The sequence below is a fragment of the Balaenoptera musculus genome, chromosome 6 (genome assembly GCF_009873245.2).
Source record: "Balaenoptera musculus isolate JJ_BM4_2016_0621 chromosome 6, mBalMus1.pri.v3, whole genome shotgun sequence".
Lineage (NCBI taxonomy): Eukaryota > Metazoa > Chordata > Mammalia > Artiodactyla > Balaenopteridae > Balaenoptera > Balaenoptera musculus.
In genome coordinates this window covers 59,498,020-59,522,615 of record NC_045790.1, presented here as the reverse complement: position 1 = coordinate 59,522,615, position 24,596 = coordinate 59,498,020, and the positions used below count along the sequence as shown (strand labels likewise).

Here is a 24,596-nt window from a genome sequence, read left to right as displayed (position 1 = left end):
AAAAAGAAATAAAGAAAAGCTGCTTAGAAGTCTAAATTAAAGTCTGAGAGGCACTTCTAGGTGCTAATACGCCAGTTCTCAGCCATAATGCTCAGTAAAGCTCCCTATTCATTACTCTGTTAATAATCCTGCTCTGTCTAGGCGTGACTAGGAGCTAAGTGTGGTCACACACTGTGGTTAATAAAATCTAAGTATGTTTCTCCTTAGACATACCCTAAAAGCACCCCTTTCACTGCTCCTCACCCAGCCCCTATAGGCACGCCACATGTGAAGGTATCCTGACACTTGAAGACCTCGATGAGAAGAACAGAGAGTTTGGGGCCAATCTTTGATTCTCAGTCTTCAAAGCCATCCTGAAACCAGGGCCCAGAACTCACACTCCGATGGGCCCCATGCCAGGGCCACCTCCGCCATGGGGAATGCAGAAGGTCTTGTGAAGATTTAGGTGTGAGACATCAGACCCAACGTCTCCAGGACGACAGATTCCCACCTACCACAAAGGGAAAGAGCCAAAAGCAAAAGTCAAGAGCGTGAAGGGGTGTTCTGGAGAGGCGGCCATGCTGTTCCCCTTGAGAGGAAAGGCAGATGGAGCTGTTCACAGAAACATACTTAATAATGCAACCAGGACGCCCCCGCCAGTGTCCTTCACCCTCCATGTGCCCGTGGCCTTTAAACTGCCGGTTCCTCAGCTGGGGGCAGGGGCACTGAGTTTCCCGTTGGGAGGTAAAGTGGCCCCCCTTTACCTCCCAAATGCCGCAAGGAGGCAGGCCTCTGGGCACTAGGTACCCCACCCTCGCCCTACACATGCCGGTGCGAGGCCCTCCCCAGGCCAAGGAGGTGGAGCACTTTCCCCAAGAACGCAGTGAGTGGGACGCAGTGCCTGTCTCTTCTCCCTCCACAGATGAGAGAATTGAGACAAGGAAATTATATGCCCTGCTCGATATAAATACAACTGGATATAAACTTCAGGAGGCCAAAGTATATCATCTCTCTCGTTCACTCCTGTATCTTGAGCATCTAACACTGTGCCAGGCATATGATTGCTCTGGCAGCCCTGCGCCAGCCTCCCGGGCTTCCTCCCAGCACAGCCTGTGAGCGACAGCCCTTCCCTTGCACCTGACTGGGCCTCTGGGGCAAGGAGGTGCTGCACGAAAGGAAATGTGAGGCACAGAGAAGTTAACTGCCTGGTCCAAGATCACGGAACTAAGCTGTGAGACTTGAGTTGGTGTCCTTCATGCATCACGTCTTCCCTTCATTTAAGAAGCCACTGAGATACTTGCATATTTAGCTGTCTCCTACCTGCGGTGTGGCTGACAGGCTCTTGGTGCTCTGTCCTGGTGTCAGGCCTGAGCCTCTGAGATGGGAGAGCCGAGTTCAGGACATTGGTCCACCAGAGACCTCCCGGTCCCACGTAATATCAAACAGCGAGAGCTCTCCCAGAGATCTCCATCTCAATGTTAAGACCCAGCTCCACCCAACAGCCAGCAAGCTCCAGTGCTGGATGCCCATGCCAATGAACTAGCAAGACAGGAACACAACCCATGCATTAGCAGAAAGGCTGCCTAAAATCATACTAACTTCACAGACACCCCAAGACACATCACCGAACGTGGCCCTGCCCACCAGAAAGACAAGATCCAGCCCCACCCACGAGAACACAGGCACCAGTCCCCTCCACCAGGAAGCCTACACAAGCCACTGAACCAACCTCACCCACTGGGGACAGACACCAAAAACAATGGGAACTATGAACCTGCAGCCTGCGAAAAGGAGACCCCAAACATAGTAAGTTAAACAAAATGAGAAGACAGAGAAATATGCAGCAGATGAAGGAGCAAGGTAAAAACCCACCAGACCAAACAAATAGAGAGGAAATAGGCAGTCTACCTGAAAAAGAATTCAGAGTAATGATAGTAAAGATGATCCAAAATCTTGTAAATAGAATGGAGAAAATACAAGAAACGTTTAACAAGGACCTAGAAGAACTAAACAACAAACAAACAATGATGAACAACACACTAAATGAAATTTAAAATTCTCTAGAAGGAACCAATAGCAGAATAACTGAGGCAGAAGAACGGAGGAACGACCTGGAAGATAAAATAGTGGAAATGACTACTGCAGAGCAGAGTAAAGAAAAAAGAATGAAAAGAATTGAGGACAGTCTCAGAGACCTCTGGGACAACATTAAACACACCAACATTCGAATTATAGGGGTCCCAGAAGAAGAGAAAAAGAAAGGGACTGAGAAAATAATTGAAGAGATTATAGTTGAAAACTTCCCGAACATGGGAAAGGAAATAGTCAATCAAGTCCAGGAAGCACAGAGAGTCCCATACAGGATAAATCCAAGGAGAAACATGCCAAGACACATATTAATCAAACTAACAAAAATTAAATACAAAGAAAAACACATTACAAGCAGCAAGGGAAAAGCAACAAAAACCACACAAGGGAATCCCCATAAGGTTAACAGCTGATCTTTCAGCAGAAATCTGCAAGCCAGAAGGGAGTGGCAGGACATATTTGAAGTGATGAAAGGGAAAAACCTACAACCAAGATTACTCTACCCAGCAAGGATCTCATTCAGATTCGACGGAGAAATTAAAACATTTACAGACAAGCAAGAGCTAAGAGAATTCAGCACCACCAAACCAGCTTTACAACAAATGCTAAAGGAACTTTTCTAGGCAGGAAACACAAGAGGAGGAAAAGACCTACAATAACAAACCCAAAACAATTAAGAAAATGGTAATAGGAACATACATATCGATAATTACCTTATATGTAAACGGTTTAAATGCTCCAAACAAAAGACATAGACTAGCTGAATGGATACAGAAACAAGACCTGTATATATGCTGTCTACAAGAGACCCACTTCAGACCTAGGGACACATACAGATTGAAACTGAGGGGATGGAAAAAGATATTCCATGCAAATGGAAATCAAAAGAAAGCTGGAGTAGCAATTCTCATGTCAGACAAAATAGACTTTAAAATAAAGACTATTACAAGAGACAAAGAAGGACACTACAGAATGATCAAGGGATCAATCCAAGAGAAGATATAACAATTGTAAATATTTATGCACCCAACATAGGAGCACCTCAATACATAAGGCAAATGCTAACAGCCATAAAAGGGGAAATCAACAGTAACACAATAATAGTAGGGGACTTTAACACCCCACTTTAACCAATGGACTGATCATCCAAAATGAAAATAAATAAGGAAACACAAGCTTTAAATGACACATTAAACAAGATGAACTTAATTGGTATTTATAGGACATTCCATCCAAAAACAACAGAATACACTTTCTTCTCAAGTGCTCATGGAACACTCTCCAGGATAGATCATATCTTGGGTCACAAATCAAGCCTTGGTAAATTTAAGAAAACTGAAATGGTATCAAGTATCTTTTCTGACTGCAGTGCTATAAGACTAGATATCAGTTACAGGAAAAACACTGTAAAAAATACAAACACATGGAGGCTAAACAATATGCTATTAAATAACCAAGAGATTAATGAAGAAATCAAAGAGGAAATCAAAAAATACCTAGAAACAAATGACAATGAAAGCACAACAACCCAAAACCTATGGGATGCAACAAAAGCAGTTCTAAGAGGGAAGTTTATAGCAATACAATCCTACCTCAAGAAACAAGAAAAATCTCAAATAAACAAGCTAACCTTACACCTAAAGCAATTAGAGAAAGAAGAACCAAAAAAATCCAAAGTTAGCAGAAGTAAAGAAATCATAAAGATCAGATCAGAAATAAATGAAAAAGAAATGAAGGACACAATAGCAAAGATCAATAAAACTAAAAGCTGTTCTTTGAGAAGATAAACAAAATTGATAAACCATTAGCCAGACTCGTCAAGAAAAAAAGGAAGAAGACTCAAATCAATAGAATTAGAAATGAAAAAGGAGAAGTAACCACTGACACTGCAGAAATACAAAAGATCATGAGAGATTACTACAAGCAACTCTATGCCAATAAAATGGAAAACCTGGAAGAAATGGACACATTCTTAGAAATGCACAACCTTCCAAGACTGAACCAAGAAGAAACAGAAAATATGAACAGACCAATCACAAGCACTGAAATTGAAACTGTGATTAAAAATCTTCCAACAAACAAAAGCCCAGGAGCAGATGGCTTCACAGGTGAATTCTATCAAACATTTAGAGAAGAGCTAACACCTATCCTTCTCAAACTCTTCCAAAATATAGCAGAGGGAGGAACACTCCCAAACTCATTCTACAAGGCCACCATCACCCTGATACCAAAACCAGACAAAGATGTCACAAAAAAAGAAAACTACAGGCCAATATCACTGATGAACATAGATGCAAAAACCCTCAACAAAATACTAGCAAACAGAATCCAACAGCACATTAAAAGGATCATACACCATGATCAAGTGGGGTTTATCCCAGGAATGCAAGGATTCTTCAATATACGCAATCAATCAAAGTGATACACCATATTAACAAATTGAAGGAGAAAAACCATATGATCATCTCAATAGATGCAGAAAAAGCTTTCCACAAAATCAACACCCATTTATGATAAAAACCCTCCAGAAAGTAGGCATAGAGGGAACTTTCCTCAACATAATAAAGGCCATATATGACAAACCCACAGCCAACATCATTCTCAGTGGTGAAAAACTGAAACCATTTCCTCTAAGATCAGGAACAAGACAAGGTTGCCCACTCTCATCGCTATTATTCAACATAGTTTTGGAAGTTTTAGCCACAGTAATCAGAGAAGAAAAAGAAATAAAAGGAATCCAAATCAGAAAAGAAAAAGTAAAACTGTCACTGTTTGCAGATGACATGATACTATACATAGAGAATCCTAAAGATGCTACCAGAAAACTACTAGAGCTAATCAATGAATTTGGTAAAGTAGCAGGATACAAAATTAATGCACAGAAATCTCTTGCACTCCTATACACTAATGATAAAAAATCTGAAAGAGAAATTAAGGAAACATTCCCATTTACCATTGCAACAAAAACAATAAAATACCTAGGAATAGGGCTTCCCTGGTGGTGCAGTGGTTGAGAATCTGCCTGCCAATGCAGGGGACACGGGTTCGAGCCCTGGTCTGGGAAGATCCCACATGCCGCGGAGCAACTAGGCCCGTGAGCCACAGCTGCTGAGCCTGCGCATCTGGAGCCCGTGCTCCGCAACAAGAGAGGCCGCGACAGTGAAAGGTCCGTGCACCGCAATGAAGAGTGGCCCCCACTTGCCACAACTAGAGAAAGCCCTCGCACAGAAACGAAGACCCAATACAGCTAAAAATAAATAAATAAATAAAAAATTAAAAAAAAAATACCTAGGAATAAACCTACCTAAGGAGACAAAAGACCTGTATGCAGAAAACTATAAGACACTGATGAAAAAAATTAAAGATATACAAAGAGATGGAGAGATATACCATGTTCTTGATTGGAAGAATCAACATTGTGAAAATGACTATACTACCCAAAGCAATCTACAGATTCAATGTAATCCCTATCAAACTACCACTGGCATTTCTCACAGAACTAGAACAAAAAATTTCACAATTTGTATGGAAACACAAAAGACCCCAAATAGCCACAGCAATCTTGAGAAGGAAAAACAGGGCTGGAGGAATCAGTCTCCCTGACTTCAGACTATACTACAAAGCTACAGTCATCAAGACAGTACGGTAATGGCACAAAAATAGAAATATAGATCAATGGAACAGGATAGAAAGCCCAGAGATAAACCCACACAAATATGATCACCTTATCTTTGATAAAGGAGGTAAGAATATACAATGGAGAAAAGACAGTCTCTTCAATAAGTGGTGCTGGGAAAACTGGATAGCTACATGTAAAAGAATGAAATTAGAACACTCCTTAACACTGTATACAAAAATAAACTCAAAATGGGGCTTCCCTGGTGGCGCAGTGGTTGAGAATCTGCCTGCCAATGCAGGGGACACGGGTTCGAGCCCTGGTCTGGGAGGATCCCACATGCCGCGGAGCAACTAGGCCCGTAAGCCACAACTACTGAGCCTGCGCGTCTGGAGCCTGTGCTCCGCAACAAGAGAGGCTGCGATAGTGAGAGGCCCGCACACCGCGATGAAGAGTGGCCCCCGCTTGCCACAACTAGAGAAAGCCCTCGCACAGAAACGAAGACCCAACACAGCCAAAAAAAATAAATAAATAAATAAAAATAAAATAAGATACAGCTTACTTTTTTTTTTAAAGTAAAGTAAATAAATAAATAAATAAGTAAATAAATAAACTCGAAATGGATTGAAGACCTAAATGTAAGGCCAGACAGTATAAAACTCTTAGGGGAAAACATAGGCAGAACACTCTATGACATCAATCACAGCAAGATCCTTTTTGACCACCTCCTAGAGAAATGGAAATAAAAACAAAAATAAACAAATGGGACCCAATGAAACTTAAAAGCTTTTGCACAGCAAAGGAACACATAAACAAGACAAAAAGACAGCCCTCAGAATGGGAGAAAATATTTGCAAACAAAGCAACAAACAAAGGATTAATCTCCAAAATATACAAGCAGCTTGTGCAGCTCAATATCAAAAAAACAAACAACCCAATCCAAAAATGGGCAGAAGACCTAAATAGACATTTCTCCAAAGAAGATATACAGATTGCCAACAAACACATGAAAGGATGCTCAACATCACTAATCATTAGAGAAATTCAAATCAAAACTACAATGAGGTATCACCTCACACCAGTCAGAATGGCCATAATCAAAAAATCTACAAACAATAAATGCTGGAGAGGGTATGGAGGAAAGGGAACCCTCTTGCACTGTTGGTGGGAATGTAAATTGATACAGCCACTATGGAGAACAGTATGGAGGTTCCTTAAAAAACTAAAAGTAGAACTACCATACAACCCAGCAATCCCACTACTGGGCATATACCTTGAGAAAACCATAATTCAAAAAGAGGCATGTACCACAATGTTCATTGCAGCACTATTTACAATAGCCAGGACATGGAAGCAACCTAAGTGTCCATCGACAGATGAATGGATAAAGAAGATGTGGCACACATATACAACGGAATATTACTCAGCCATAAAAAGAAACGAAATTGAACTATTTGTAGTGAGGTGCGTGGACCTAGAGTCTGTCATACAGTGTGAAGTAAGTCAGAAAGAGAAAAACAAATACCATATGCTAACACCTATATGTGGAATCTTAAAAAAAAACAAAAAAAAATGGTTCTGATGAACCTAGGGGCAGGACAGGAATAAAGACGCAGACGTAGAGAATAGACTTGAGGACACGGGGAGGGGGAAGGGTAAGCTGGGACAAAATGAGAGAGTAGAATTGACATATATACACTTCCAAATGTAAAACAGATAGCTAGTGGGAAGCAGCGGCATAGCACAGGGAGGTCAGCTCGGTGCTTTGTGACCACCTAGAGGGGTGGGATAGGGAGGGTGGGAGGGAGACACAAGAGGGAGGGGATATGGGGATATATGTATATATATAGCTGATTCACTTTGTTATACAGTGGAAACTAACACAACATTGTAAAGCAATTATACTCCAATAAAGATATTAAAAAAAAAAAAATACTGCCACCAAAACCTGGCATCCCACAGGCAGCGTGGCTCGTGGTTTCTATGGAAACAGCAACTGACTTTTTAGCCTAATTTAGATTTTAAAATACAGAATTGAATATACAGTCAATTCCTAATTATTCACCCCAAGAGGGAGAAAAGGAAGTACCCTAGCGCAAGAAAGTACAGTACCTCCGTGCTATCGAAACAGGCAATTTCACCCCAGCATTTCTAGCACCCCAGCTTTGGGTATCATGCACTTTACCAAAGGGCCCCTTAGGGCACGTGGCTATAAAGGGCTGGAAGGCTGTTGAAGAGAATACTGAGCTGCGGGAGAGAAAGGGAGGCTGACAGTTTTCCTGGACCATTCTGGCACCAGCCACAACATTCAACGGGTGTTCCTGCCACTTTGGCACTTGGACTAATTGTGAATGTGGTCAAAGATAAAGAATCCATTTATGCTACTGAAGCAATAGAATCCCTGGACTACTCAAAAGAAATCAGACAGGAGCAAAGAAAAGCAGAGAGTCTGAAATGGTTCAACAAAATTTTTTTTTAAAAAAGGGACTTCCCTCGTGGTGCAGTGATTAAGAATCCACCTGCCAATGCAGGAGACACGGGTTCCAGCCCTTGTCTGGGAAGATCCCACATGCCACAGAGCAACTAAGCCCGTGTGCCACAACTACTAAGCCTGCGCTCTAGAGCCTGCAAGCCACAACTACTGAGCCCACGTGCCACAGCTACTGAAGCCCGCACACCTAGAGACCGAGCTCCGCAACAAAGAGAAGCCACCGCAATGAGAAGCCCGCGCACAGCAACGAAGAGTAGCCCCCGCTCGCCGCAACTAGAGACAGCCAGCACACAGCAACAAAGACCCAATGCAGCCAAAAATAAATAAATAAATAAATAAATTTAAAAAAAAAAAAAAAAAAAAAAGGAGGAGAGGAGGAAGCTGAGAAGACTCTTAAAAACATGATGAGTCCCTGTCCTCCAAAGTCTCCCTAACGCATTTCCTCAAAGGTACACATCACACAGACCACCACCACACCCCCCAAGCCCTGCCAAGAAGTCAGGATCAGCCCTTCAGGGACAGAGCTATTCAGCTGTTTCACACTGATGAAGCTGAAGCTAGTCCAAGGCCATGGGAGATCAACAGCCACCAGGGGCCAAAACTTGGGTCTAAATTCCCTCAGGAAGGGAGTCAGGTGACCTCATTGCCTTTAGTACCCCCAGAGGGATAACACCCTGTGACAAGCTAAGGACATTCAGCTCACTCCCTGCTTCCCTTCAACCTTTTTACCTCCTCCTCAGCATCCCCCATAACCTCCTTAGGATCTGTAATCTCAGTGAAATTGTGGTACATACTTTGTTTGATTTGGCAATATAGAAAGTCAGTCTCTGTTCTGAATTCAGTGTCATGTTTTAAGACAACTGGCAAGAAATCAAAGAAAATGAATTTTTTTTTTTTGGCACTTAACCATTTTCTCAGGGAGCCCTCTCACACTGCCCACCTGAGCGTTCATATTTGCTCCGTCCAGGTAGACCTGTCCTCCGTGTTGGTGGATCAGGTCACACACATCTCCGATGTTCTCTTCAAACACTCCATTGGTGGATGGGTACGTAATCATGATTGCTGCCAGGTTCTCCTTGTGTTTATCCACCTGAAAGATAAAAAAGGGCAGAGGGAGACAATGAAAGGGAATGTTTCTTTCTTAGCCAATCCCTCGCTTTTTATTTTAAAGGATTAAGAAGGACGAAGACTCGTTCTATTCATTTCTGGATCTGTCTCAATGTAGGATGACGCTAATAGAAGATCCACAGCCATTACTCCCTTTGTAAATCATTACAAAGAAATAACAAGATCCCTTCAGGATAGGTTTCCATTGTCAAAACCAAAAAACTGTTCAGAAGATTTTTGGGTATTTTGGGCTCAACTCTCTAAAGTGGTTTTCCTTTGGTTCAAATCATCTCAATAATTATTTCAGATCTTTTTGGTTCCAGACAAGTTGATTCTCACAGTTAATCTCTCTCTGCTCATCTTGCCATATCCACCCTTATCCCCTTTCCCTCCCATTCTACTGAAACTAGAATTTCCACTAGGAGTATTCTGCTCTGATTAAAAAAAAAAATCCATCTTTTTCCTTTTGACAGAAGGCAAGCATATATAAAAGGCATGTTCCTGTTTTTTTGACCAGCAAGTCAGTGAACAGGCTCATGTGGAAATGAAAAAAAACCTTTTTAAGGTCATATCCTATTTTGGAGAGACTTAATAATTATAACTACTGGCCCAGAATATTTATCAGTAAAAACTTTATGGAGCTATGGAAGCAGGAGGGTGGGTGGGAGAGGTGAGCAGCGTTGTGTGTTTTCATCTTCCCTTTGAGGTGGTTACATGAAGTTCTCAGTCTCCATACCTAACAACCCCGACAAAATCACATTGCTATTCAAGTGATTTCCTTCCCTCTTAAGATGCAGCCTCCAGTCCACCAGTGGAAAGCAGATATGGTTGCTAGGCAACCTCTTCCTGGAGGTTGGGAGGTTGGGAGTGGGGATTGGTGCTGCAAGAAGGAAGATGGAATATTGCCTGAAATTCAGCAGGTAACGGCTGGGGCCATCATAAGCATCTGCAGAATCTACATTTATGTTTTAATTCCCAACACAAAGATTGAGAATACCAGTGACTGCCAGTTTGACTGTTAATGGGGGAAGGAGGGGAAGGTTGGGCAGAAGGAGGCAGGTAGATCCTGCAAGGAGTATCCTTACTACCACCATGAATAATTCATTCAGTTTCTTACACATGCACACATTAGATGATGGGATTTCAATGTAAAGGACCTTCTCCCTGTTAGAGAAGGAAGAGGTAAAATAGACTGTGGTCAGCTTTATTCTGGACCAGAAATGTGACTCTTGCTTTTATTTTTCTTATAGAGTCGGCTAGGTTTTCTGATTTTATGCCATTCTCCCTAGACTCATTCAGAGGAGGAACTGCAGTCTTTTAATTAGAATGCAAAAGAAGATAAACCATCCCTGATCCCCACAACTTCTTTCCAACCCAGACCTCCCCCATCTGTTAAGTGGAAGATGAGTACCATAGCCTTGAGGTGAGCTGCATCGATATTCCCGTATTTATCCACCTCCACAGGCTGAATCTTCATGCCTGCCATGTGGGCACTTGCAGGATTGGTTCCATGTGCGGATTTTGGAATGAGGCAAACCTTAGGAATGGAATGAAAGGAAGGAAGGAGAGAAAAATCACCAGGCTCTTCATAATGACAGAAAAGTCCTACAAAATACTTGGAGCATAAATTCAATAGGTGCCACATGCTCTATTTAAATTGACCAGTAGTGCCTTAAAGTTTACTACAATTTCATTATTACTGTATTGCAAAACAATGTCTAACAGGAGTTTACACTTGAATCCCCAAATACTGTTCCCTAAAGACTTTCAGAATATTAATACTCTCCTCCCTTAACCCAGCAACACCAAAAGCAGGCCTAGGCTTATTCTAACCTTGTCTCAGCTATAATATATAGAAAGCACCTTACAAGAACATGAGATTGGAAGTTAAACTCTAGGACTCAAGTGCACACATCACAGCTCCAGTGCTCTGCTCGGCTCTACTGAGACCAGGAGAAGTAATAGCCGACATATTCCAAGGCCTCCCAGTGCCAACACACCAATGACTACTTCATTACTGGATGCTTACTCTGTGCAATGAATTGTTAGTTGCCATGAGAATCATAACTAAGCACAAATGCCGATCAGCCCCTGCCCTGTGCTCACACACTGCGTTCACTGACAAGGCTGGCATCCGTATAAATAAATGTCTAGAAGGACTTCCCTGGAGGTCCAGTGGCTAAGACTCCGCGCTTCCAATGCAGGGGACGCGGGTTTGATCCCTGGTTGGGGAACTAAGATCCCACATGCCGGGCGGTGCGGTCAGATTAAAAAACTAAAAATAAATAAATAAATAAAAGGACCCTTTAAACAGGGACTGCATCACCTCAACCGAGTCTCCTTGGCCAGTGGAAACATCTCCTCCTCCCTTATCTGAGGAAGCCGTTCCTCTCTTTCCAAAGCATCTTGTTGTTGTCAGTATAATTGGGGAAATAAAAATTCTTTAAAAAAAAATGTCTAGAGCCCACAGGTACCAAAGGAAATCAGAATAACGGGGTGCCACTTCAAGTTGAAGAGATCAAGAGAAAGTATTTCAAGAGCTAGAACCTAAGCCAGAGCTTAAAGATGTGTTGAATTCTTATGGAAGGCGGATGGTAGGCACAACGTTAAAATTCCCAGATTTAAATCATTTGCATTTCCTGCCCCCAAATCATGGGAACACAGCTGCTCTGTGTGATCTGATGGTGCCCCACTACAGGAAAGGGCCTCATGGAGTTCCCTCCAACAGAAAGCAACAAGAAGAAGCAATGTTGACCCTGAAAACAATCCTGTTTTTAATTTTTTTTAATCCCAGAACCAATACTGACACCCCTTGAAGAGAAGTGGATGGGCATCATAAAAATAGGCTTATGAAGGGGATATTTAGCTTACAGCTGTTTCCTCAAAAACAGCAAAGCCATCTACTTAAGCAAAATGTATGTGACCCAAAGAGAACTACAAACAGAGGCAAACATGAAATTACTTTGTTGTTCTTCTGCAGACAGAAAGTTAGTGCCTCTTTTGAATGGTTACTGGTCTCATGCTTATTATGCTGTGTTGTCCTCAAATCCTTTTTCTTGTTTAAATGTTTCCCTTTTGTATTAAGTTCTTCTCTTTAATTTCTCAGGACCAAAGCTGGAGTTATTTTTCCTTTCTCACAAGATATTTTTATTCTACCAAAGGATCTTTGGATAAAAGGATCCCTTCTGGGCAGAACACTGATCAAGGAAGGGAAAGGTGAATATTTAAAAATGAATATAAAATATTTGTTAAAGGCCTCAATGAAGAATTCATACCAGAGAAGTTATAAGGAAACAAAAACATCCAAGCTAAAAATGTCACTCATCTTGTGATACACTGAATAGCATCCAAATGTGTCCACATTCTAATCCCAGAGTCTACAAATGTGACTTTATATGGCAACAGGGATTTTGCTGGTGTGATTAAATTAAGGATCTTGAGGTGAGAAATTGAGGATCTTGAGATGGCATCTTGAAATCTGGATTATAGGTTGGACCCTAAATGCATTCACAAGTGTTCTCATCATAAGGAGCCAGGGGAAGCTTTGACTACAGAGGAGGTAGAAGATGTGATAACTGAACAAGGGGTTGGAGTGATGGCAGGAAGGGGCCATGAGTCAAGGAATGTAGGAGGCCTCCAGGAACTAGGAAAGGCAAAGAAACAGATTCTCTCCTGGATCCTCCACAAGGAACGAGCCCTGCCAACACACTGACTTTAGCCAAGTGAAACCAATTTCAGACTTCTAGCCTCCATAACTATAAGAAAATAAATCTGTGTTGTTCTAAGTCACTAAGTTTGCAGTAATTCGTTACAGTAGCCATGGGAAACTAATACACATCCTGATATAAGGATTAGCGGGAAGAAAAGGTCCCAGTGGTTTTGTCAGGGATTTCTTGCTGTTAGACGTTTCTGATTTTCTATGTGGATCCTCACTTTAAAAATTGTGGCGTTGCAAAGGACTTGGAAATAACAGGACCCAGATTTGATATTTTATCAACATTAACCCTCTTTGGTACATTTATGCCAATTTAGGTGGATGCTGTGTTTTTCTAACCCCCCAATGCACCTGGTATAGACCCAACATAGCTAGCTCATCCTCAAAGACTTGCTGGGGGCTTCCCTGGTGGTGCAGTGGTTAAGAATCCATCTGCCAATGCAGGTGACACGGGTTCAAGCCCTGGTCTGGTAAGATCCCACATGACAACTAAGCCCACGAGCCACAACTACTGAAGCCCGTGTGCCACAACTACTGAAGCCTGCGCACCTAGAGCCTGTGCTCCACAACAAGAGAAGCCACCGCAATGAGAAGCCCACTCACTGCAACGAAAAGTGGCCCCCGCTCGCGGCAACCAGAGAAAGCCAGCACACAGCAACGGAAGACCCAACGCAGCCAAAAAACAAATGAATAAATAAATAAAATAAATCTATAAAAAGAAAAAAAAGAAGACTTGCTGAATGAGTGACAGATTAAGGAGGAGGGCTCCTTTGCAAGGGAAATCAATTTCTTACCACAGGTAAAATCCAAAAACAAAAGGCCACTCCTTTGCCTCAGGCAGCTGAGAAAAGAAAAATACATATAGGTTTTGGGGGTGTTTTTTGGTGGTGGGTTTTTTTTTGGTTTTTGGGGGGTTTTTTGGTCAGTGTTTTCCCTTTGTATAGGAAATTCAGTATCTGATCAACAAACCTGAGTTAGTATTTGACAGGCAAATTGAGTTAATAAATATAAAGTGTTTAGGACAGTGCCTGGCACAGGGTAATTTCTATATAAGTGTTTGTTAAATAATTTGTATTCTCTCAAGTTAAACTGGTAAATCAAGAACTTGGCCATTGCATTTTAGGAACCTCTGAAATTTAACCTAAGAGTAAATGTGAAAATAACTTCCAAAACAGCTTGAAATAAGAGAATCATCAGGAACCCGGGAGGTTCTGTAGCACATGACTTCCCCACATTCTTTTTTTTTTTTTTTTTTCAAAAGGATATATATATATTTTTTTTTTTAATTAATTAATTTATTTATTTATTTTGGATGTGTTGGGTCTTCGTTTCTGTGCGAGGGCTTTCTCTAGTTGTGGCGAGCGGGGGCCACTCTTCATCGCGGTGCGCGGGCCTCTCACCATCGCGGCTTCTCCTGTTGCGGAGCACAGGCTCCAGACGCGCAGGCTCAGCAATTGTGGCTCACGGGCCTAGTTGCTCCGCGGCATGTGGGATCTTCCCAGACCAGGGCTCTAACCCGTGTCCCCTGCATTGGCAGGCAGATTCGCAACCACTGCGCCACCATGGAAGCCCCAAAAGGATATATTTTACTAGATTCCATTAGAGTCTGTTGTATGGAAGCAGCTGTCTTAGACATCTCTGATGTTGAAAAATCCTGATTATTTGAATAATAAGTCATTTTCTTTTTCTCTAACTAAAAAAGTCAGGTTTAATTAAAATCTTTAATCTAGAAAGGATGCCAACATTTCAGAACTTAAGAGTTCTGTATTTCTACAAGCTCAGTGACTGGGTAGCCTTCCCTGCCTCCCCTCACCCACCCCCCAAAATGCAGCATCCCACTCCTCTCTGTCCTTCAGTGGAATAACCTCTCCCAACATTTCAGTGATGGTAGTGTGAACAGTGGTGCCAGAAGAAAAGTCACACACAAGGGGACTGAGAGAGAAGGGAGGACTGGAAAAAATAAAGAAGGAAAAGGAGCTAAAAAGAATCCATGAGTCACAGAAGAACTCTGCCCAGGCCCAATCAAAACGTCTCTCATCCTTTTTCCTTGACCTTTCTGGTTTGGTCCCCAACTCCTAGACATTCACAGATAGCTCCAGGTGTCAGACTAAAGAGCAGGGAACCAAGGAGGGATGGGAAGTATCACAGAGTGGACAGCCCTGGGTTTTAGCTGGCCTTTTCTCGCTAGCTGCTCACTGGCTTTCCACAAGCACCACAGTGTAGATCTCGGCAGCCTCTCCATAAAGCAGGAGCAACATGAAGATGGTTACACAGGATGAATGGCTCCCTCCCCAGGAGTCCCAGACACCTCATGGTTAAAGAACCTAACAATGGGGAGTTCCAGGGGCTACTGAGTACATGGAAGCCACGGAGGAAAAATAGAAAAAGCAACTTTAAATGTCAGTCATCTGGCATCCTCTCACTGGAGTCCCAGTGTTTCCTTTCTGACTCTATGACGGTGCTGAGATTCTGAGGTCCAAAGAACAATCGTAATTCCAAACTAACCCTTCCTTAGAAAGTTAAAGAATTCAACACCTAAGCGAAAAAAAAAAGTTGAAATATCAGGGACTGTGTCTGTCTTATTTATCGCTTGATCTCTCTCTGGACTGGCGCACACAGTACCTCGCATGTGGCCAGTCTTCAATAACTTATTCAAGTAATAAATGTCCTGTTTTCCAAAAGGTCTTTGAAAGTCAATTCTATTCCCCAACCAGGACGAAGGCCTGGGAAAACACACCTGTGTAATCAGGATGGATAAGCAAGGGAAGGTGGGAGAAAATTTTTTTTCTCCCCTTTTGTGAAAGGGAAGTGAAATAGTATTTAAATTCTTCACTGCAAAATCCAGGCAACTGGCCATAAACAATCTTCCAGCTTTAATAAAACCAGGAATGGACTAAGATTGGACTACCACCCACTGCACCCCACTTATGTGGGCAGCCAGACCACCCCAGCACCTTTTTCTCTAACTCTCCTGGGCTGGGCAGACACTTCGACCTGCTCCTGGCTCCTACCCACTGCTCCCTCTAACACCACCTCCACAGCTCATGAAGTTCAAGTTTAGCGTGGCCATCACCAAAATGAAGGTCCCAGGAACACAGACCTCCTTCAGCCACAATCTGAAACCTGTGTTGTTAGGTCATCTGCTAAAGGCACTGCCTTTGGGGATTAGTGGAGGCCTGGCGAGCCCATTAGCACCTGCTGGCCGCACAAGGGCCCCCCAAAAGCAGTTTGGACCCTGGAGACTAGACTCTCACCCAAAGCAAACAAAGAAGCAGAACCGTGAACTCTGCTCCATGTCCCATGTCTTCTTTTGTTGCTTAGAGCTGAGAATCACTTAATAGGGAATTTATTTATTCAATAAATATTTTCTGAGCATACATATGACAAGAACTGTGCTCAGGCACAGTAGGAGTTACAGAAGAATGAAAGCTCAGTCTCTGCCCTCTGTCCAGGGCTGAGCCAAGGAGGGAGGCTTGGAATGGCAACATTCCTGCCCCTTCCTCCCTTTGCTCCCTGCGGGGAGCAGGTCCACAGCCAACTGGCTGACTTTTACAGACTGGGTTTGAGAGAAAGCCTTTTATCTCCAAATGTTTTCCCTCAAAATGGTCCAGTGAAACGTCTTGGAGGCAAGGATCGTAATAGCCAGTTCATAGACATTTGTTTCTTGATTATATGTTTCCCCAGCTTCTTCCAAGAAGACTTGGAGGGAGTGTCCCACAGAATGAAAGGGACCCTAAAGCTGAACCTGCAGCCCTCCCCCCACCCCCCGGTGGTGAGCAAACGGTCCACACTCACTGTTCTGTGTCTCTCTCCTTTCCCGTCTAAGTAGGCTCGGATAGTGGCCAGCCCAGCGTATTCCCCCTGGGCTCCGCTGCAAAGACAGGAAGAAAAGGGTCAGAGCTTTATGCCTCTCTGCTTTCATTTACTCATTCAATATTCATCGGGCACAGGCTGTGTGTTCACCAACATGTGACACTAAAAGCTCACCTAGGACCCCTGCATGAGCCTAAAGGCTTGAACAACCAGAACAGTACCTGGTCTGTGCACTAAAGCTTACCCATGCACCTAAAAAATTTTTTTTTATTATGGAAAATTCCAAAATTATAGAAAAGTAGAGAGAAGACTATAAGGAACCATCACATTATACCTATCACCCAGCTTTAAAAATGATCAGACTATGGTCAATCTTGTTTCCACCTATATCCTTCACTCTGAACTAGATTATTTTGAAGCAGAACTCAAGCATCATATCATTTCATCAATTCAATCTTCAATATGTATCTTCCAAAGATAAGAATTATTTTTAAAAGATAACTGTAGGGACTTCCCTGGTGGTCCAGTGGTTAAGACTCCACGCTTCCAGTGCAGTGGGCACGGGTTTGATCCTGGTTGGGGAACTAAGATCCCGCATGCCGCGTGGCGCGGCCATAATAAATAAATAAATAAATAAAAACAAAAGATAATTATTACACCTAAAACAATGAACAATAATTTCTTAACATCACCAAATGTTTAGTCAATGATCAGATTACCCCAAAGGAACTGTACACTTTGAGTGTGGCACCATTCCTGACAGTCTCAGGGTTGGCTTTCCCAAGCCCTAATGATCATGGCTGCTAGAGGCTGGCCATCCCCGTCTCAGCAGTCCTTGAAGACACTACTTTTAGAGAACACTTAATGACTAACATTCCAGGGAGGGATGCTGAGTCAGTCATAAACTGTTACTTAATGTTCTCAGTACTCTCTGCAGGAAGGAAAGGAAGTGAGTAATAGGTTTTTTTAATCCCATTCAAAATGCATATTTCCTCCATTTCGCAAAATTACACCATCTTTTGACTCTGTGGAAGGCGCGGTGGTTTTGGCATTCATCGCTTCTGGTCACCCCGTAATATTGAGATCATACTCTAAAAAAGCACAAGGCTTAAGAATAAATTGGATAAACTGTTTAATTTCTAAACTAAACGCTAAAATTTTGAGCATTGGAAAACATTTTTTGAGAGAACGCTGGGATGGAACCAGTTGGATTTGAAATATCTGCAAACTAGCATAGGGGCATTGATGGTTTGGTGTCAGGAGACGGCAGAATTGACGATTTAGGGCTCAGCATGAGAAAAGGACAGAGAACGGGGAAACATCTGGGTGTGCAGGGCGTAGAGCCTGGCTGGAGGAAAGGAAGGAAAGTGGTGATTTCCACAATGTGGGTGTCACAGAGCAGCAGAAGAGACTAGATGAGTTAAGGAATAATAATAATAACAATAAGTATAAACTGCTCCATTAATTAAGCACTTCCTCTTTACCAGGCACTGTGCACGGAGTAAACACAGGTAAATGGGAAACACTGTTGTTGTCACCACCAAGCATTTTACATCATCTTATTTAATCCTCCTAATACCCCCACAAGATAGGTACCATTGTCTTCATTTTGCACATGAAGAAACTGAGTCAGAGTATTACATGCCCAACCGGCCAACAGTGACAGCCGGAGACACTGATACAAGTTGGCCTGTCTTAAGGGGCCTCGTGCTTCACTTGTAAGCAGTGAGGCTCCTCTGAGCACGCTGTGCTTCCCAAAGGATTGAGAGTCATGGGAGCAAACGCTGGCTTTCCTTCACAGAACCCTTGTCTGACTGACAGAACTAGGAGGTTTAGCTCCATGTAAAAGGCCTGTCCCCATAAGACCTTGGGCACCCATTTCCTCATCACCCACACTGAGTGAGCTTTGCCTCTCTCCTCTCTCTTCCAGGGAGGGAGGCAAACACTGGGCTTCTATTTTTCTGGCTTCTGAAAAACAAGTTCTAGCTCATTTGATGTTCTTTATTTTGAGAACAGGAAAATGAACATGCCACGATTTAGCAAACCACTTACACCACTATTTACTTAGCCTCTCTGTGTTCTCATCTCTGAAATGTGCATAATAATTGCACCCAACTCGAAGGGCAGATATGATAAGACATGAGATGATCCATGGTAAAGGGCTTTTCACAGTGCCTGGCACTAGGTAAACACTCATTAAGTACTGGCAACTATCATCACTATCATCAACGTCATCATCATCATCATCAATCATCACCATCTTCAGGCAGCAACCCTCATCACTCTGTGACTCAGGATGGGCTGAGGATGGGCTACCACAGCATTTGAATGAGCACTTCCACAACCCTCAACCTCTATCACCCTCTCCTTTCCCTCCAACAAGCCAAATCCACCATTCTTCAACTGTCCCAACTCAAGTTCTGCCTCTTCTATAAAGCCTTCCCCAAAGTCACAAATCCAGTTCCTCACCATGGCCTACAAATCCCCCACATGATCTGTGACTTCCACCCACCTCTACACCCGTGTCTTCTACCATCCTCTCCTTGCTCACTATCCTCCAGCCACCCAAGCCTTCTTCCTTCCCTGAAACAGATCAAGCCAATGTCTGTCTTGGGGCTTTTCACTAAATGTTCCTTCTGCTTGGAAAGCTCCTCCTCTAGTTCTTCAAATATCTGGCTTCTTATCAGTATTTAGGCCTCAGCTCAAGTGTCACCTCCTCAGAGAGGCCTTCCCTGAAGGCAGAAATCTTATCTGTCTTTATCAACATTGTTTTCTCTACGCCAAGAACACTGACATAGGGGGTGTTCAATAAATACTGATTGACTGACTGAATGACTGAATTATTCTTTACCTCCTCCAAACTCGTGGAGTATTTTACTCTACTCGTTCTTCTGATAATACCATCCTATTCATACACTATACATTGAAATTATAGATCTCACATGTACTTCGTGTGCCTATTTTATCTCAATTAGGGTATAGGCTTTGAGAATAGGATCTTAGGTATTAGAGTTCTATACATTCACAGGGAATATATAGAATAGTACTCACAGGGAATATATAGAATAGTACTATGCATGGAGTAGCTCTGCAATAAATGTTTAGTCAATTTGTTCAAAATTGAGTTCTTCTCCAGTCCAGACAATCAACATTAATGTCATCCTTTCTCCCATGGAAAGGGACTTCAGCACATGGATTTTGTATTTCTCTCTGTGTTTTTCTCATGACTTCTACTCATCTTGTTTTGTTGGAAGACCAACCAAGGTGTTTAGACTAGGAGTGAAAGAAGAGACTGGAGCTAGGAGCCAGTAATCCAGGAGAAAGGCAACATGCTAAAGACTTGATCAGGAATGCTGGGTGTTTTCTGCCTTAGATACTCTTAAAAATCAGCCATGTTTCAACTCAAAAAAGTACAAAAGATATGTTCTAAATGCCACACAAGTCTTATTCCTAGGGTACTATGGAAATAAGGGGAATTATTAGTGCCACCTGTTGGTGGAAAAGTATTATGAAAAGTAACTGCTTATAAGCATAACCCAGACAGAACCCATCAGAAAAGTACTACCTGTGGAGGGGCAGCTAGGATAGTGGTCTTCTGACATCTATTTAAAATGAAGTGGCTACTGGCCTGGACCTGCAGAGCCAGCCACAGTGAGGAGGATGCCAGTAAATGGGGAGCCTCAGACCCACTTAGAAGTGCCAGGTAGGCATAAGCTTAAACTGTCTGAGAAAAACAAGGCCCCCAGTCACGGCATTTACTCAGGCTGGTGAAAAAACTGCGACATATTGTACTGTTTAACACAGAATGAGTGACAACTAGCAACTTCTTCCAAAACCCAGACTCATTCTACAAAGAATCCACGAGAAATCCAGTAGACTAGACGAAGCTAGAACAACTGTATAGCAAGTACAATGATCCACAAGGTGAAAATAAATTGGAGTTGATGGGATTCAACAGTTTTGTAATGATTTAAACCTAGACCCTATTAGCGTCAGTGTATCATTGTAAGTGTGGGATTTCAGGGCAGCTATTCAATGTGAATTTGGCAAAAAAATTAATTAAAGGGGGGGTGGAATTTGAAGATGGCATGACAGAGCTAGAGTGATAGTTCAGCTCTTTTGCTAAGATCAGAGCAAGAAGGACAAAATAAACTTCAAAGATTTTTATCATTTTACCTTTACCTTTGCTAAGAGCACTGAGCAAAGGTTAAGATTAAGAAATATTACAATTTAGTTCTATCTGGAAAGGTTAAATTTTTAGATCTTTGGAACAAATTTTTATTGGACTATCACACAAAATAAATCCCAAGGGACACTTGGAAACTTCCACTAGATTTTAGAAATATAACTGCAGATACGTCTATCTATGATGAAGAAGGAACATGGATGGCCTGCTCCTACAGATGATTTTGCAGAATGATATGCATGGCCAATAGTCACAGGTGGAAAGCACAGCACTTTTTAAGCATACAATTTAAGCATAAGATTATAAGTGAATTGCATCCTATAAAGAAGGCATTTTGGTCAGTTACTGAGTACCTTTGTCACTGATTGCAGAAGTCATCCTCAACCAGTCATTAAATAACCTCTTTGTTCCACCTAAAGAATACAGTGGCTGACTTTATATACACCATAGGAAATTCTTCAGAAGTTGTCTGCTTGGGAATATTTGAAGATGGATTATTGTAACTGCTGTTTTTAAGAGAAAGATTTCTGCACAGTATATATACTTACAAAAAAGTAACATAGAACCCATTTGCGTGACTGCAGAATACGCTACAATTCATGACTTAGTGTGAACCCCAGCAGTCACCAAAATTCCTGTTGAATTATACTATAAATTGAACTGAGAAAACAGTAGGATGTTTTATTTATACAAGTCAAAGTGGGATACTATATTTATACAAGTCAAAAGGTGTTAAAAATGTGCCCTAGGGACTTCCCTGGTGGCACAGTGGTTAAGAATCCGCCTGCCAATGCAGGGGACATAGGTTCAAGCCCTGGTCCCGGAAGATCCCACATGCCGCGGAGCAACTAAGCTCATGTGCCACAACTACTGAGCCTGTGCTCTAGAGCCGGCGAGCCACAACTACAGAGCCCGCATGTCGCAACTACTGAAGCCCGCGCGCCTAGAGCCCATGCTCCACAGCAAGAGAAGCCACCACAATGAGAAGCCTGAGCACCACAACGAAGAGTAGCCCCCGCTTGCCACATCTAGAGAAAGCCCGAGCGCAGCAACGAAGACCCAACACAGCCAGAAATTAATTAATTAATTTAAAAAAAAAATAGTGCCCTAAAGAAAATGATCATGTTATGGATCATAACATTTAAAATTTTGGGTGCTGATGATTCAAGATTTATACAATTTTTTTGAACTATCAAGTATCGAGATTTACCAAATCTATTCTTGTTTTAATTTTCTCTAGATATTCTTCTGAAAATCATTCAGTAGTTTTTAACACACCATTGTAGTTCACACACTAATGGCCACATTTAGTGTGCAGTTTCAGAGAAGTTTTCTTCTAAGCTGTCTACAAGTCTGTGGGCCTATTTTATTTCTAATAATATCTGAACTTCTTAAGAAGTTTCCTATATGTTTTTAAAATTATTACATTTAAAAAGACATTTATCATGAAAAGGTTTTTTTGAGTGATAAACTGTAAATTTAAATACGAAGTGAATTGTTTCCCTTCAACCACCTATAATATCAGTATCTAACATCTAGCCTGTTGTAAAAACTATAACTTAAAAAAAAAAATTTATTTATTTATTTTGGTTGCACTGGGTCTCAGTTGCAGCAGGCAGGCTCCTTAGTTGCACCTCACCGGCTCCTTAGTTGCACCTCACCGGCTCCTTAGTTGCGGCGTGTGAACTCTTGGTTGCGGCATGCATGTGGGATCTAGTTCCCTGACCAGGGTTCGAACCCAGGCGCCCTGCATTGGGAACGTGGAGTCTTGACCACTGCGCCACCAGGGAAGTCCCAAAACTATAATATTTAAGAGCTAAAATATGCATCATTATCCAATAAAACCAAGATTTTTGTAGACATAAGATTATTCTGAAATTTATATGTAAAGGCAAAGTGACTGAAATAGCTTCATTTTGAAAAAGAAAAAAGCAAGAAGAATCAGTCTGATGCCAAGACTTATTATACAGTTACTGTAATAAATAGTGTATTATTAGTGGAAGGATATACTTGTAGATCAATGGAATAGAATATAGAAACCAGAAATAAATTCACATATATAAACCCAACTGATTTTTGACAAAATTGCAAAAGTAATTCAATAGAGGAAAGACAGCCTTTTCAACAAATAATGCTGGAACAATTAGACTTCCATAGGTCAAGCTAAGTCTCATACCTTACACAAAAACTATCTCAAAATAGATCATGGACTTAAATGTAAAACATAAAACGGTAAAACTTTTAGGATTAAACAGAAGAAAATCTTTGAAATTTAGAGCTAGTCAAAGAGTTCTTTGACTTGAAATCAAAAGCACAATTCATAAAAGGAAAAATGGATAAACTGAACTTCATCATAGTTGAAAACTTTTGCTCTGCAAAAGACCCTGTTAAGAAGATGAAAAGACACGCTACAGATTGGGAGAAAATATCTGCAAACTACATATAAACAGTAAAAACAGTAACAAAGAAACTACATAACAAACAGTAAAAAACAAAGGCAACTCAATTAGAAAATGGTGCTGTGATGATCAAACATGTGAATGTGCTTAGAAATAGAAAGGAAGAGTTACATTAGGATGTTGGAGATTTGCAGGTTCTCATTGTTGCTCTTTTTGTGGGTGTATATGTAGAAATGCTCAGCCTTTCAGTCCCCTTAAAAGGGGAATTTCCCCTTTTGTGTGAGTCTAGGGAAAGGCAGGGTCCTAACACACCCTATGGAAGCAGAAAGGGACCAGATATTCCCAATCACTACCCATGAACGAGGTGCTAGACATGTAACCCAGTCTCAACCTAACGGATACTCCAGCCTGGGACTTCATGAATCTGGAGGGAGTGACCCTAGGAAAAGGGCAGTCACAGTGGTGGTGGTGATGCTTCCCCTGGAGTGACCTTGATTTGTTCTCTGCTGCCAACTTCCCTTGGGTCTTGCTCACTTTTGAAGCCCCACTGTCCAGCTTTTCCATCAATTCTGGGAACCACCCAATATCTTCACCCTGTAAATTGCTTTTCTGCTTAAATTATGCCAACCCATCTTCTGTTGTTGCACCTAAGAACCTTTACTTAATGACGGTGTCATGGGGCGGGAGGGGATTACTAAATTTCTCCTACAACACAGCATTTTAAAGTCACTCATTCCTAGGCAGATCTAACAAAGAGATGGGGCCATCCTGGAGTTTCTCTTGCCCCTAATATCAAAGCCTTCCTTGATTTGCTATCCCTTTTCAAACAATTTTACCCTGAGCTCCTCTGGATCTTACTCTCATCTGTCTCATTGGGATATGCCACCTAATTTACAGATGAATTTAAAATTTGTATTATAAAAGTAATATGTTTGTCTGATTTTTTTAGAATTCCATCAATGCAGAAGGGATGAAGCTTACAGTAAAAAAAGAAAAGAAAGCAACCCCCCCCAAATTCTTCCCAGTCTTACTCCCCAGAAAGAAGCACTATTAATAATTTCTTGTGATACATAATGTTTTGATGTTGGACATTCTAATGCCAAACTGTCCTCATCCAAACCCTTCTTTACTTTAAAAATACCACCAACGAGTGGTTAGGAACAAAAATGATCCAAGTGAAATGTTAGCTAAGAAACTGACAT

General features: G+C 41.8%; 1 protein-coding gene across 1 annotated transcript in view; it reads right to left on the bottom strand.

Annotated features, from left to right (window-relative positions):
* Positions 1-24,596, bottom strand: part of GLDC (glycine decarboxylase) — a 101,096-nt gene that overhangs the window by 18,409 nt on the left and 58,091 nt on the right. Inside the window, exons 16-19 of the mRNA XM_036855462.1 lie at positions 16,792-16,867; positions 10,693-10,818; positions 9,115-9,264; positions 378-490 (exon numbers count right to left, since the gene is read on the bottom strand). Of these exons, the coding sequence (XP_036711357.1) occupies positions 378-490; positions 9,115-9,264; positions 10,693-10,818; positions 16,792-16,867 (465 nt within the window). The remainder of the gene's footprint in view (positions 1-377; positions 491-9,114; positions 9,265-10,692; positions 10,819-16,791; positions 16,868-24,596) is intronic.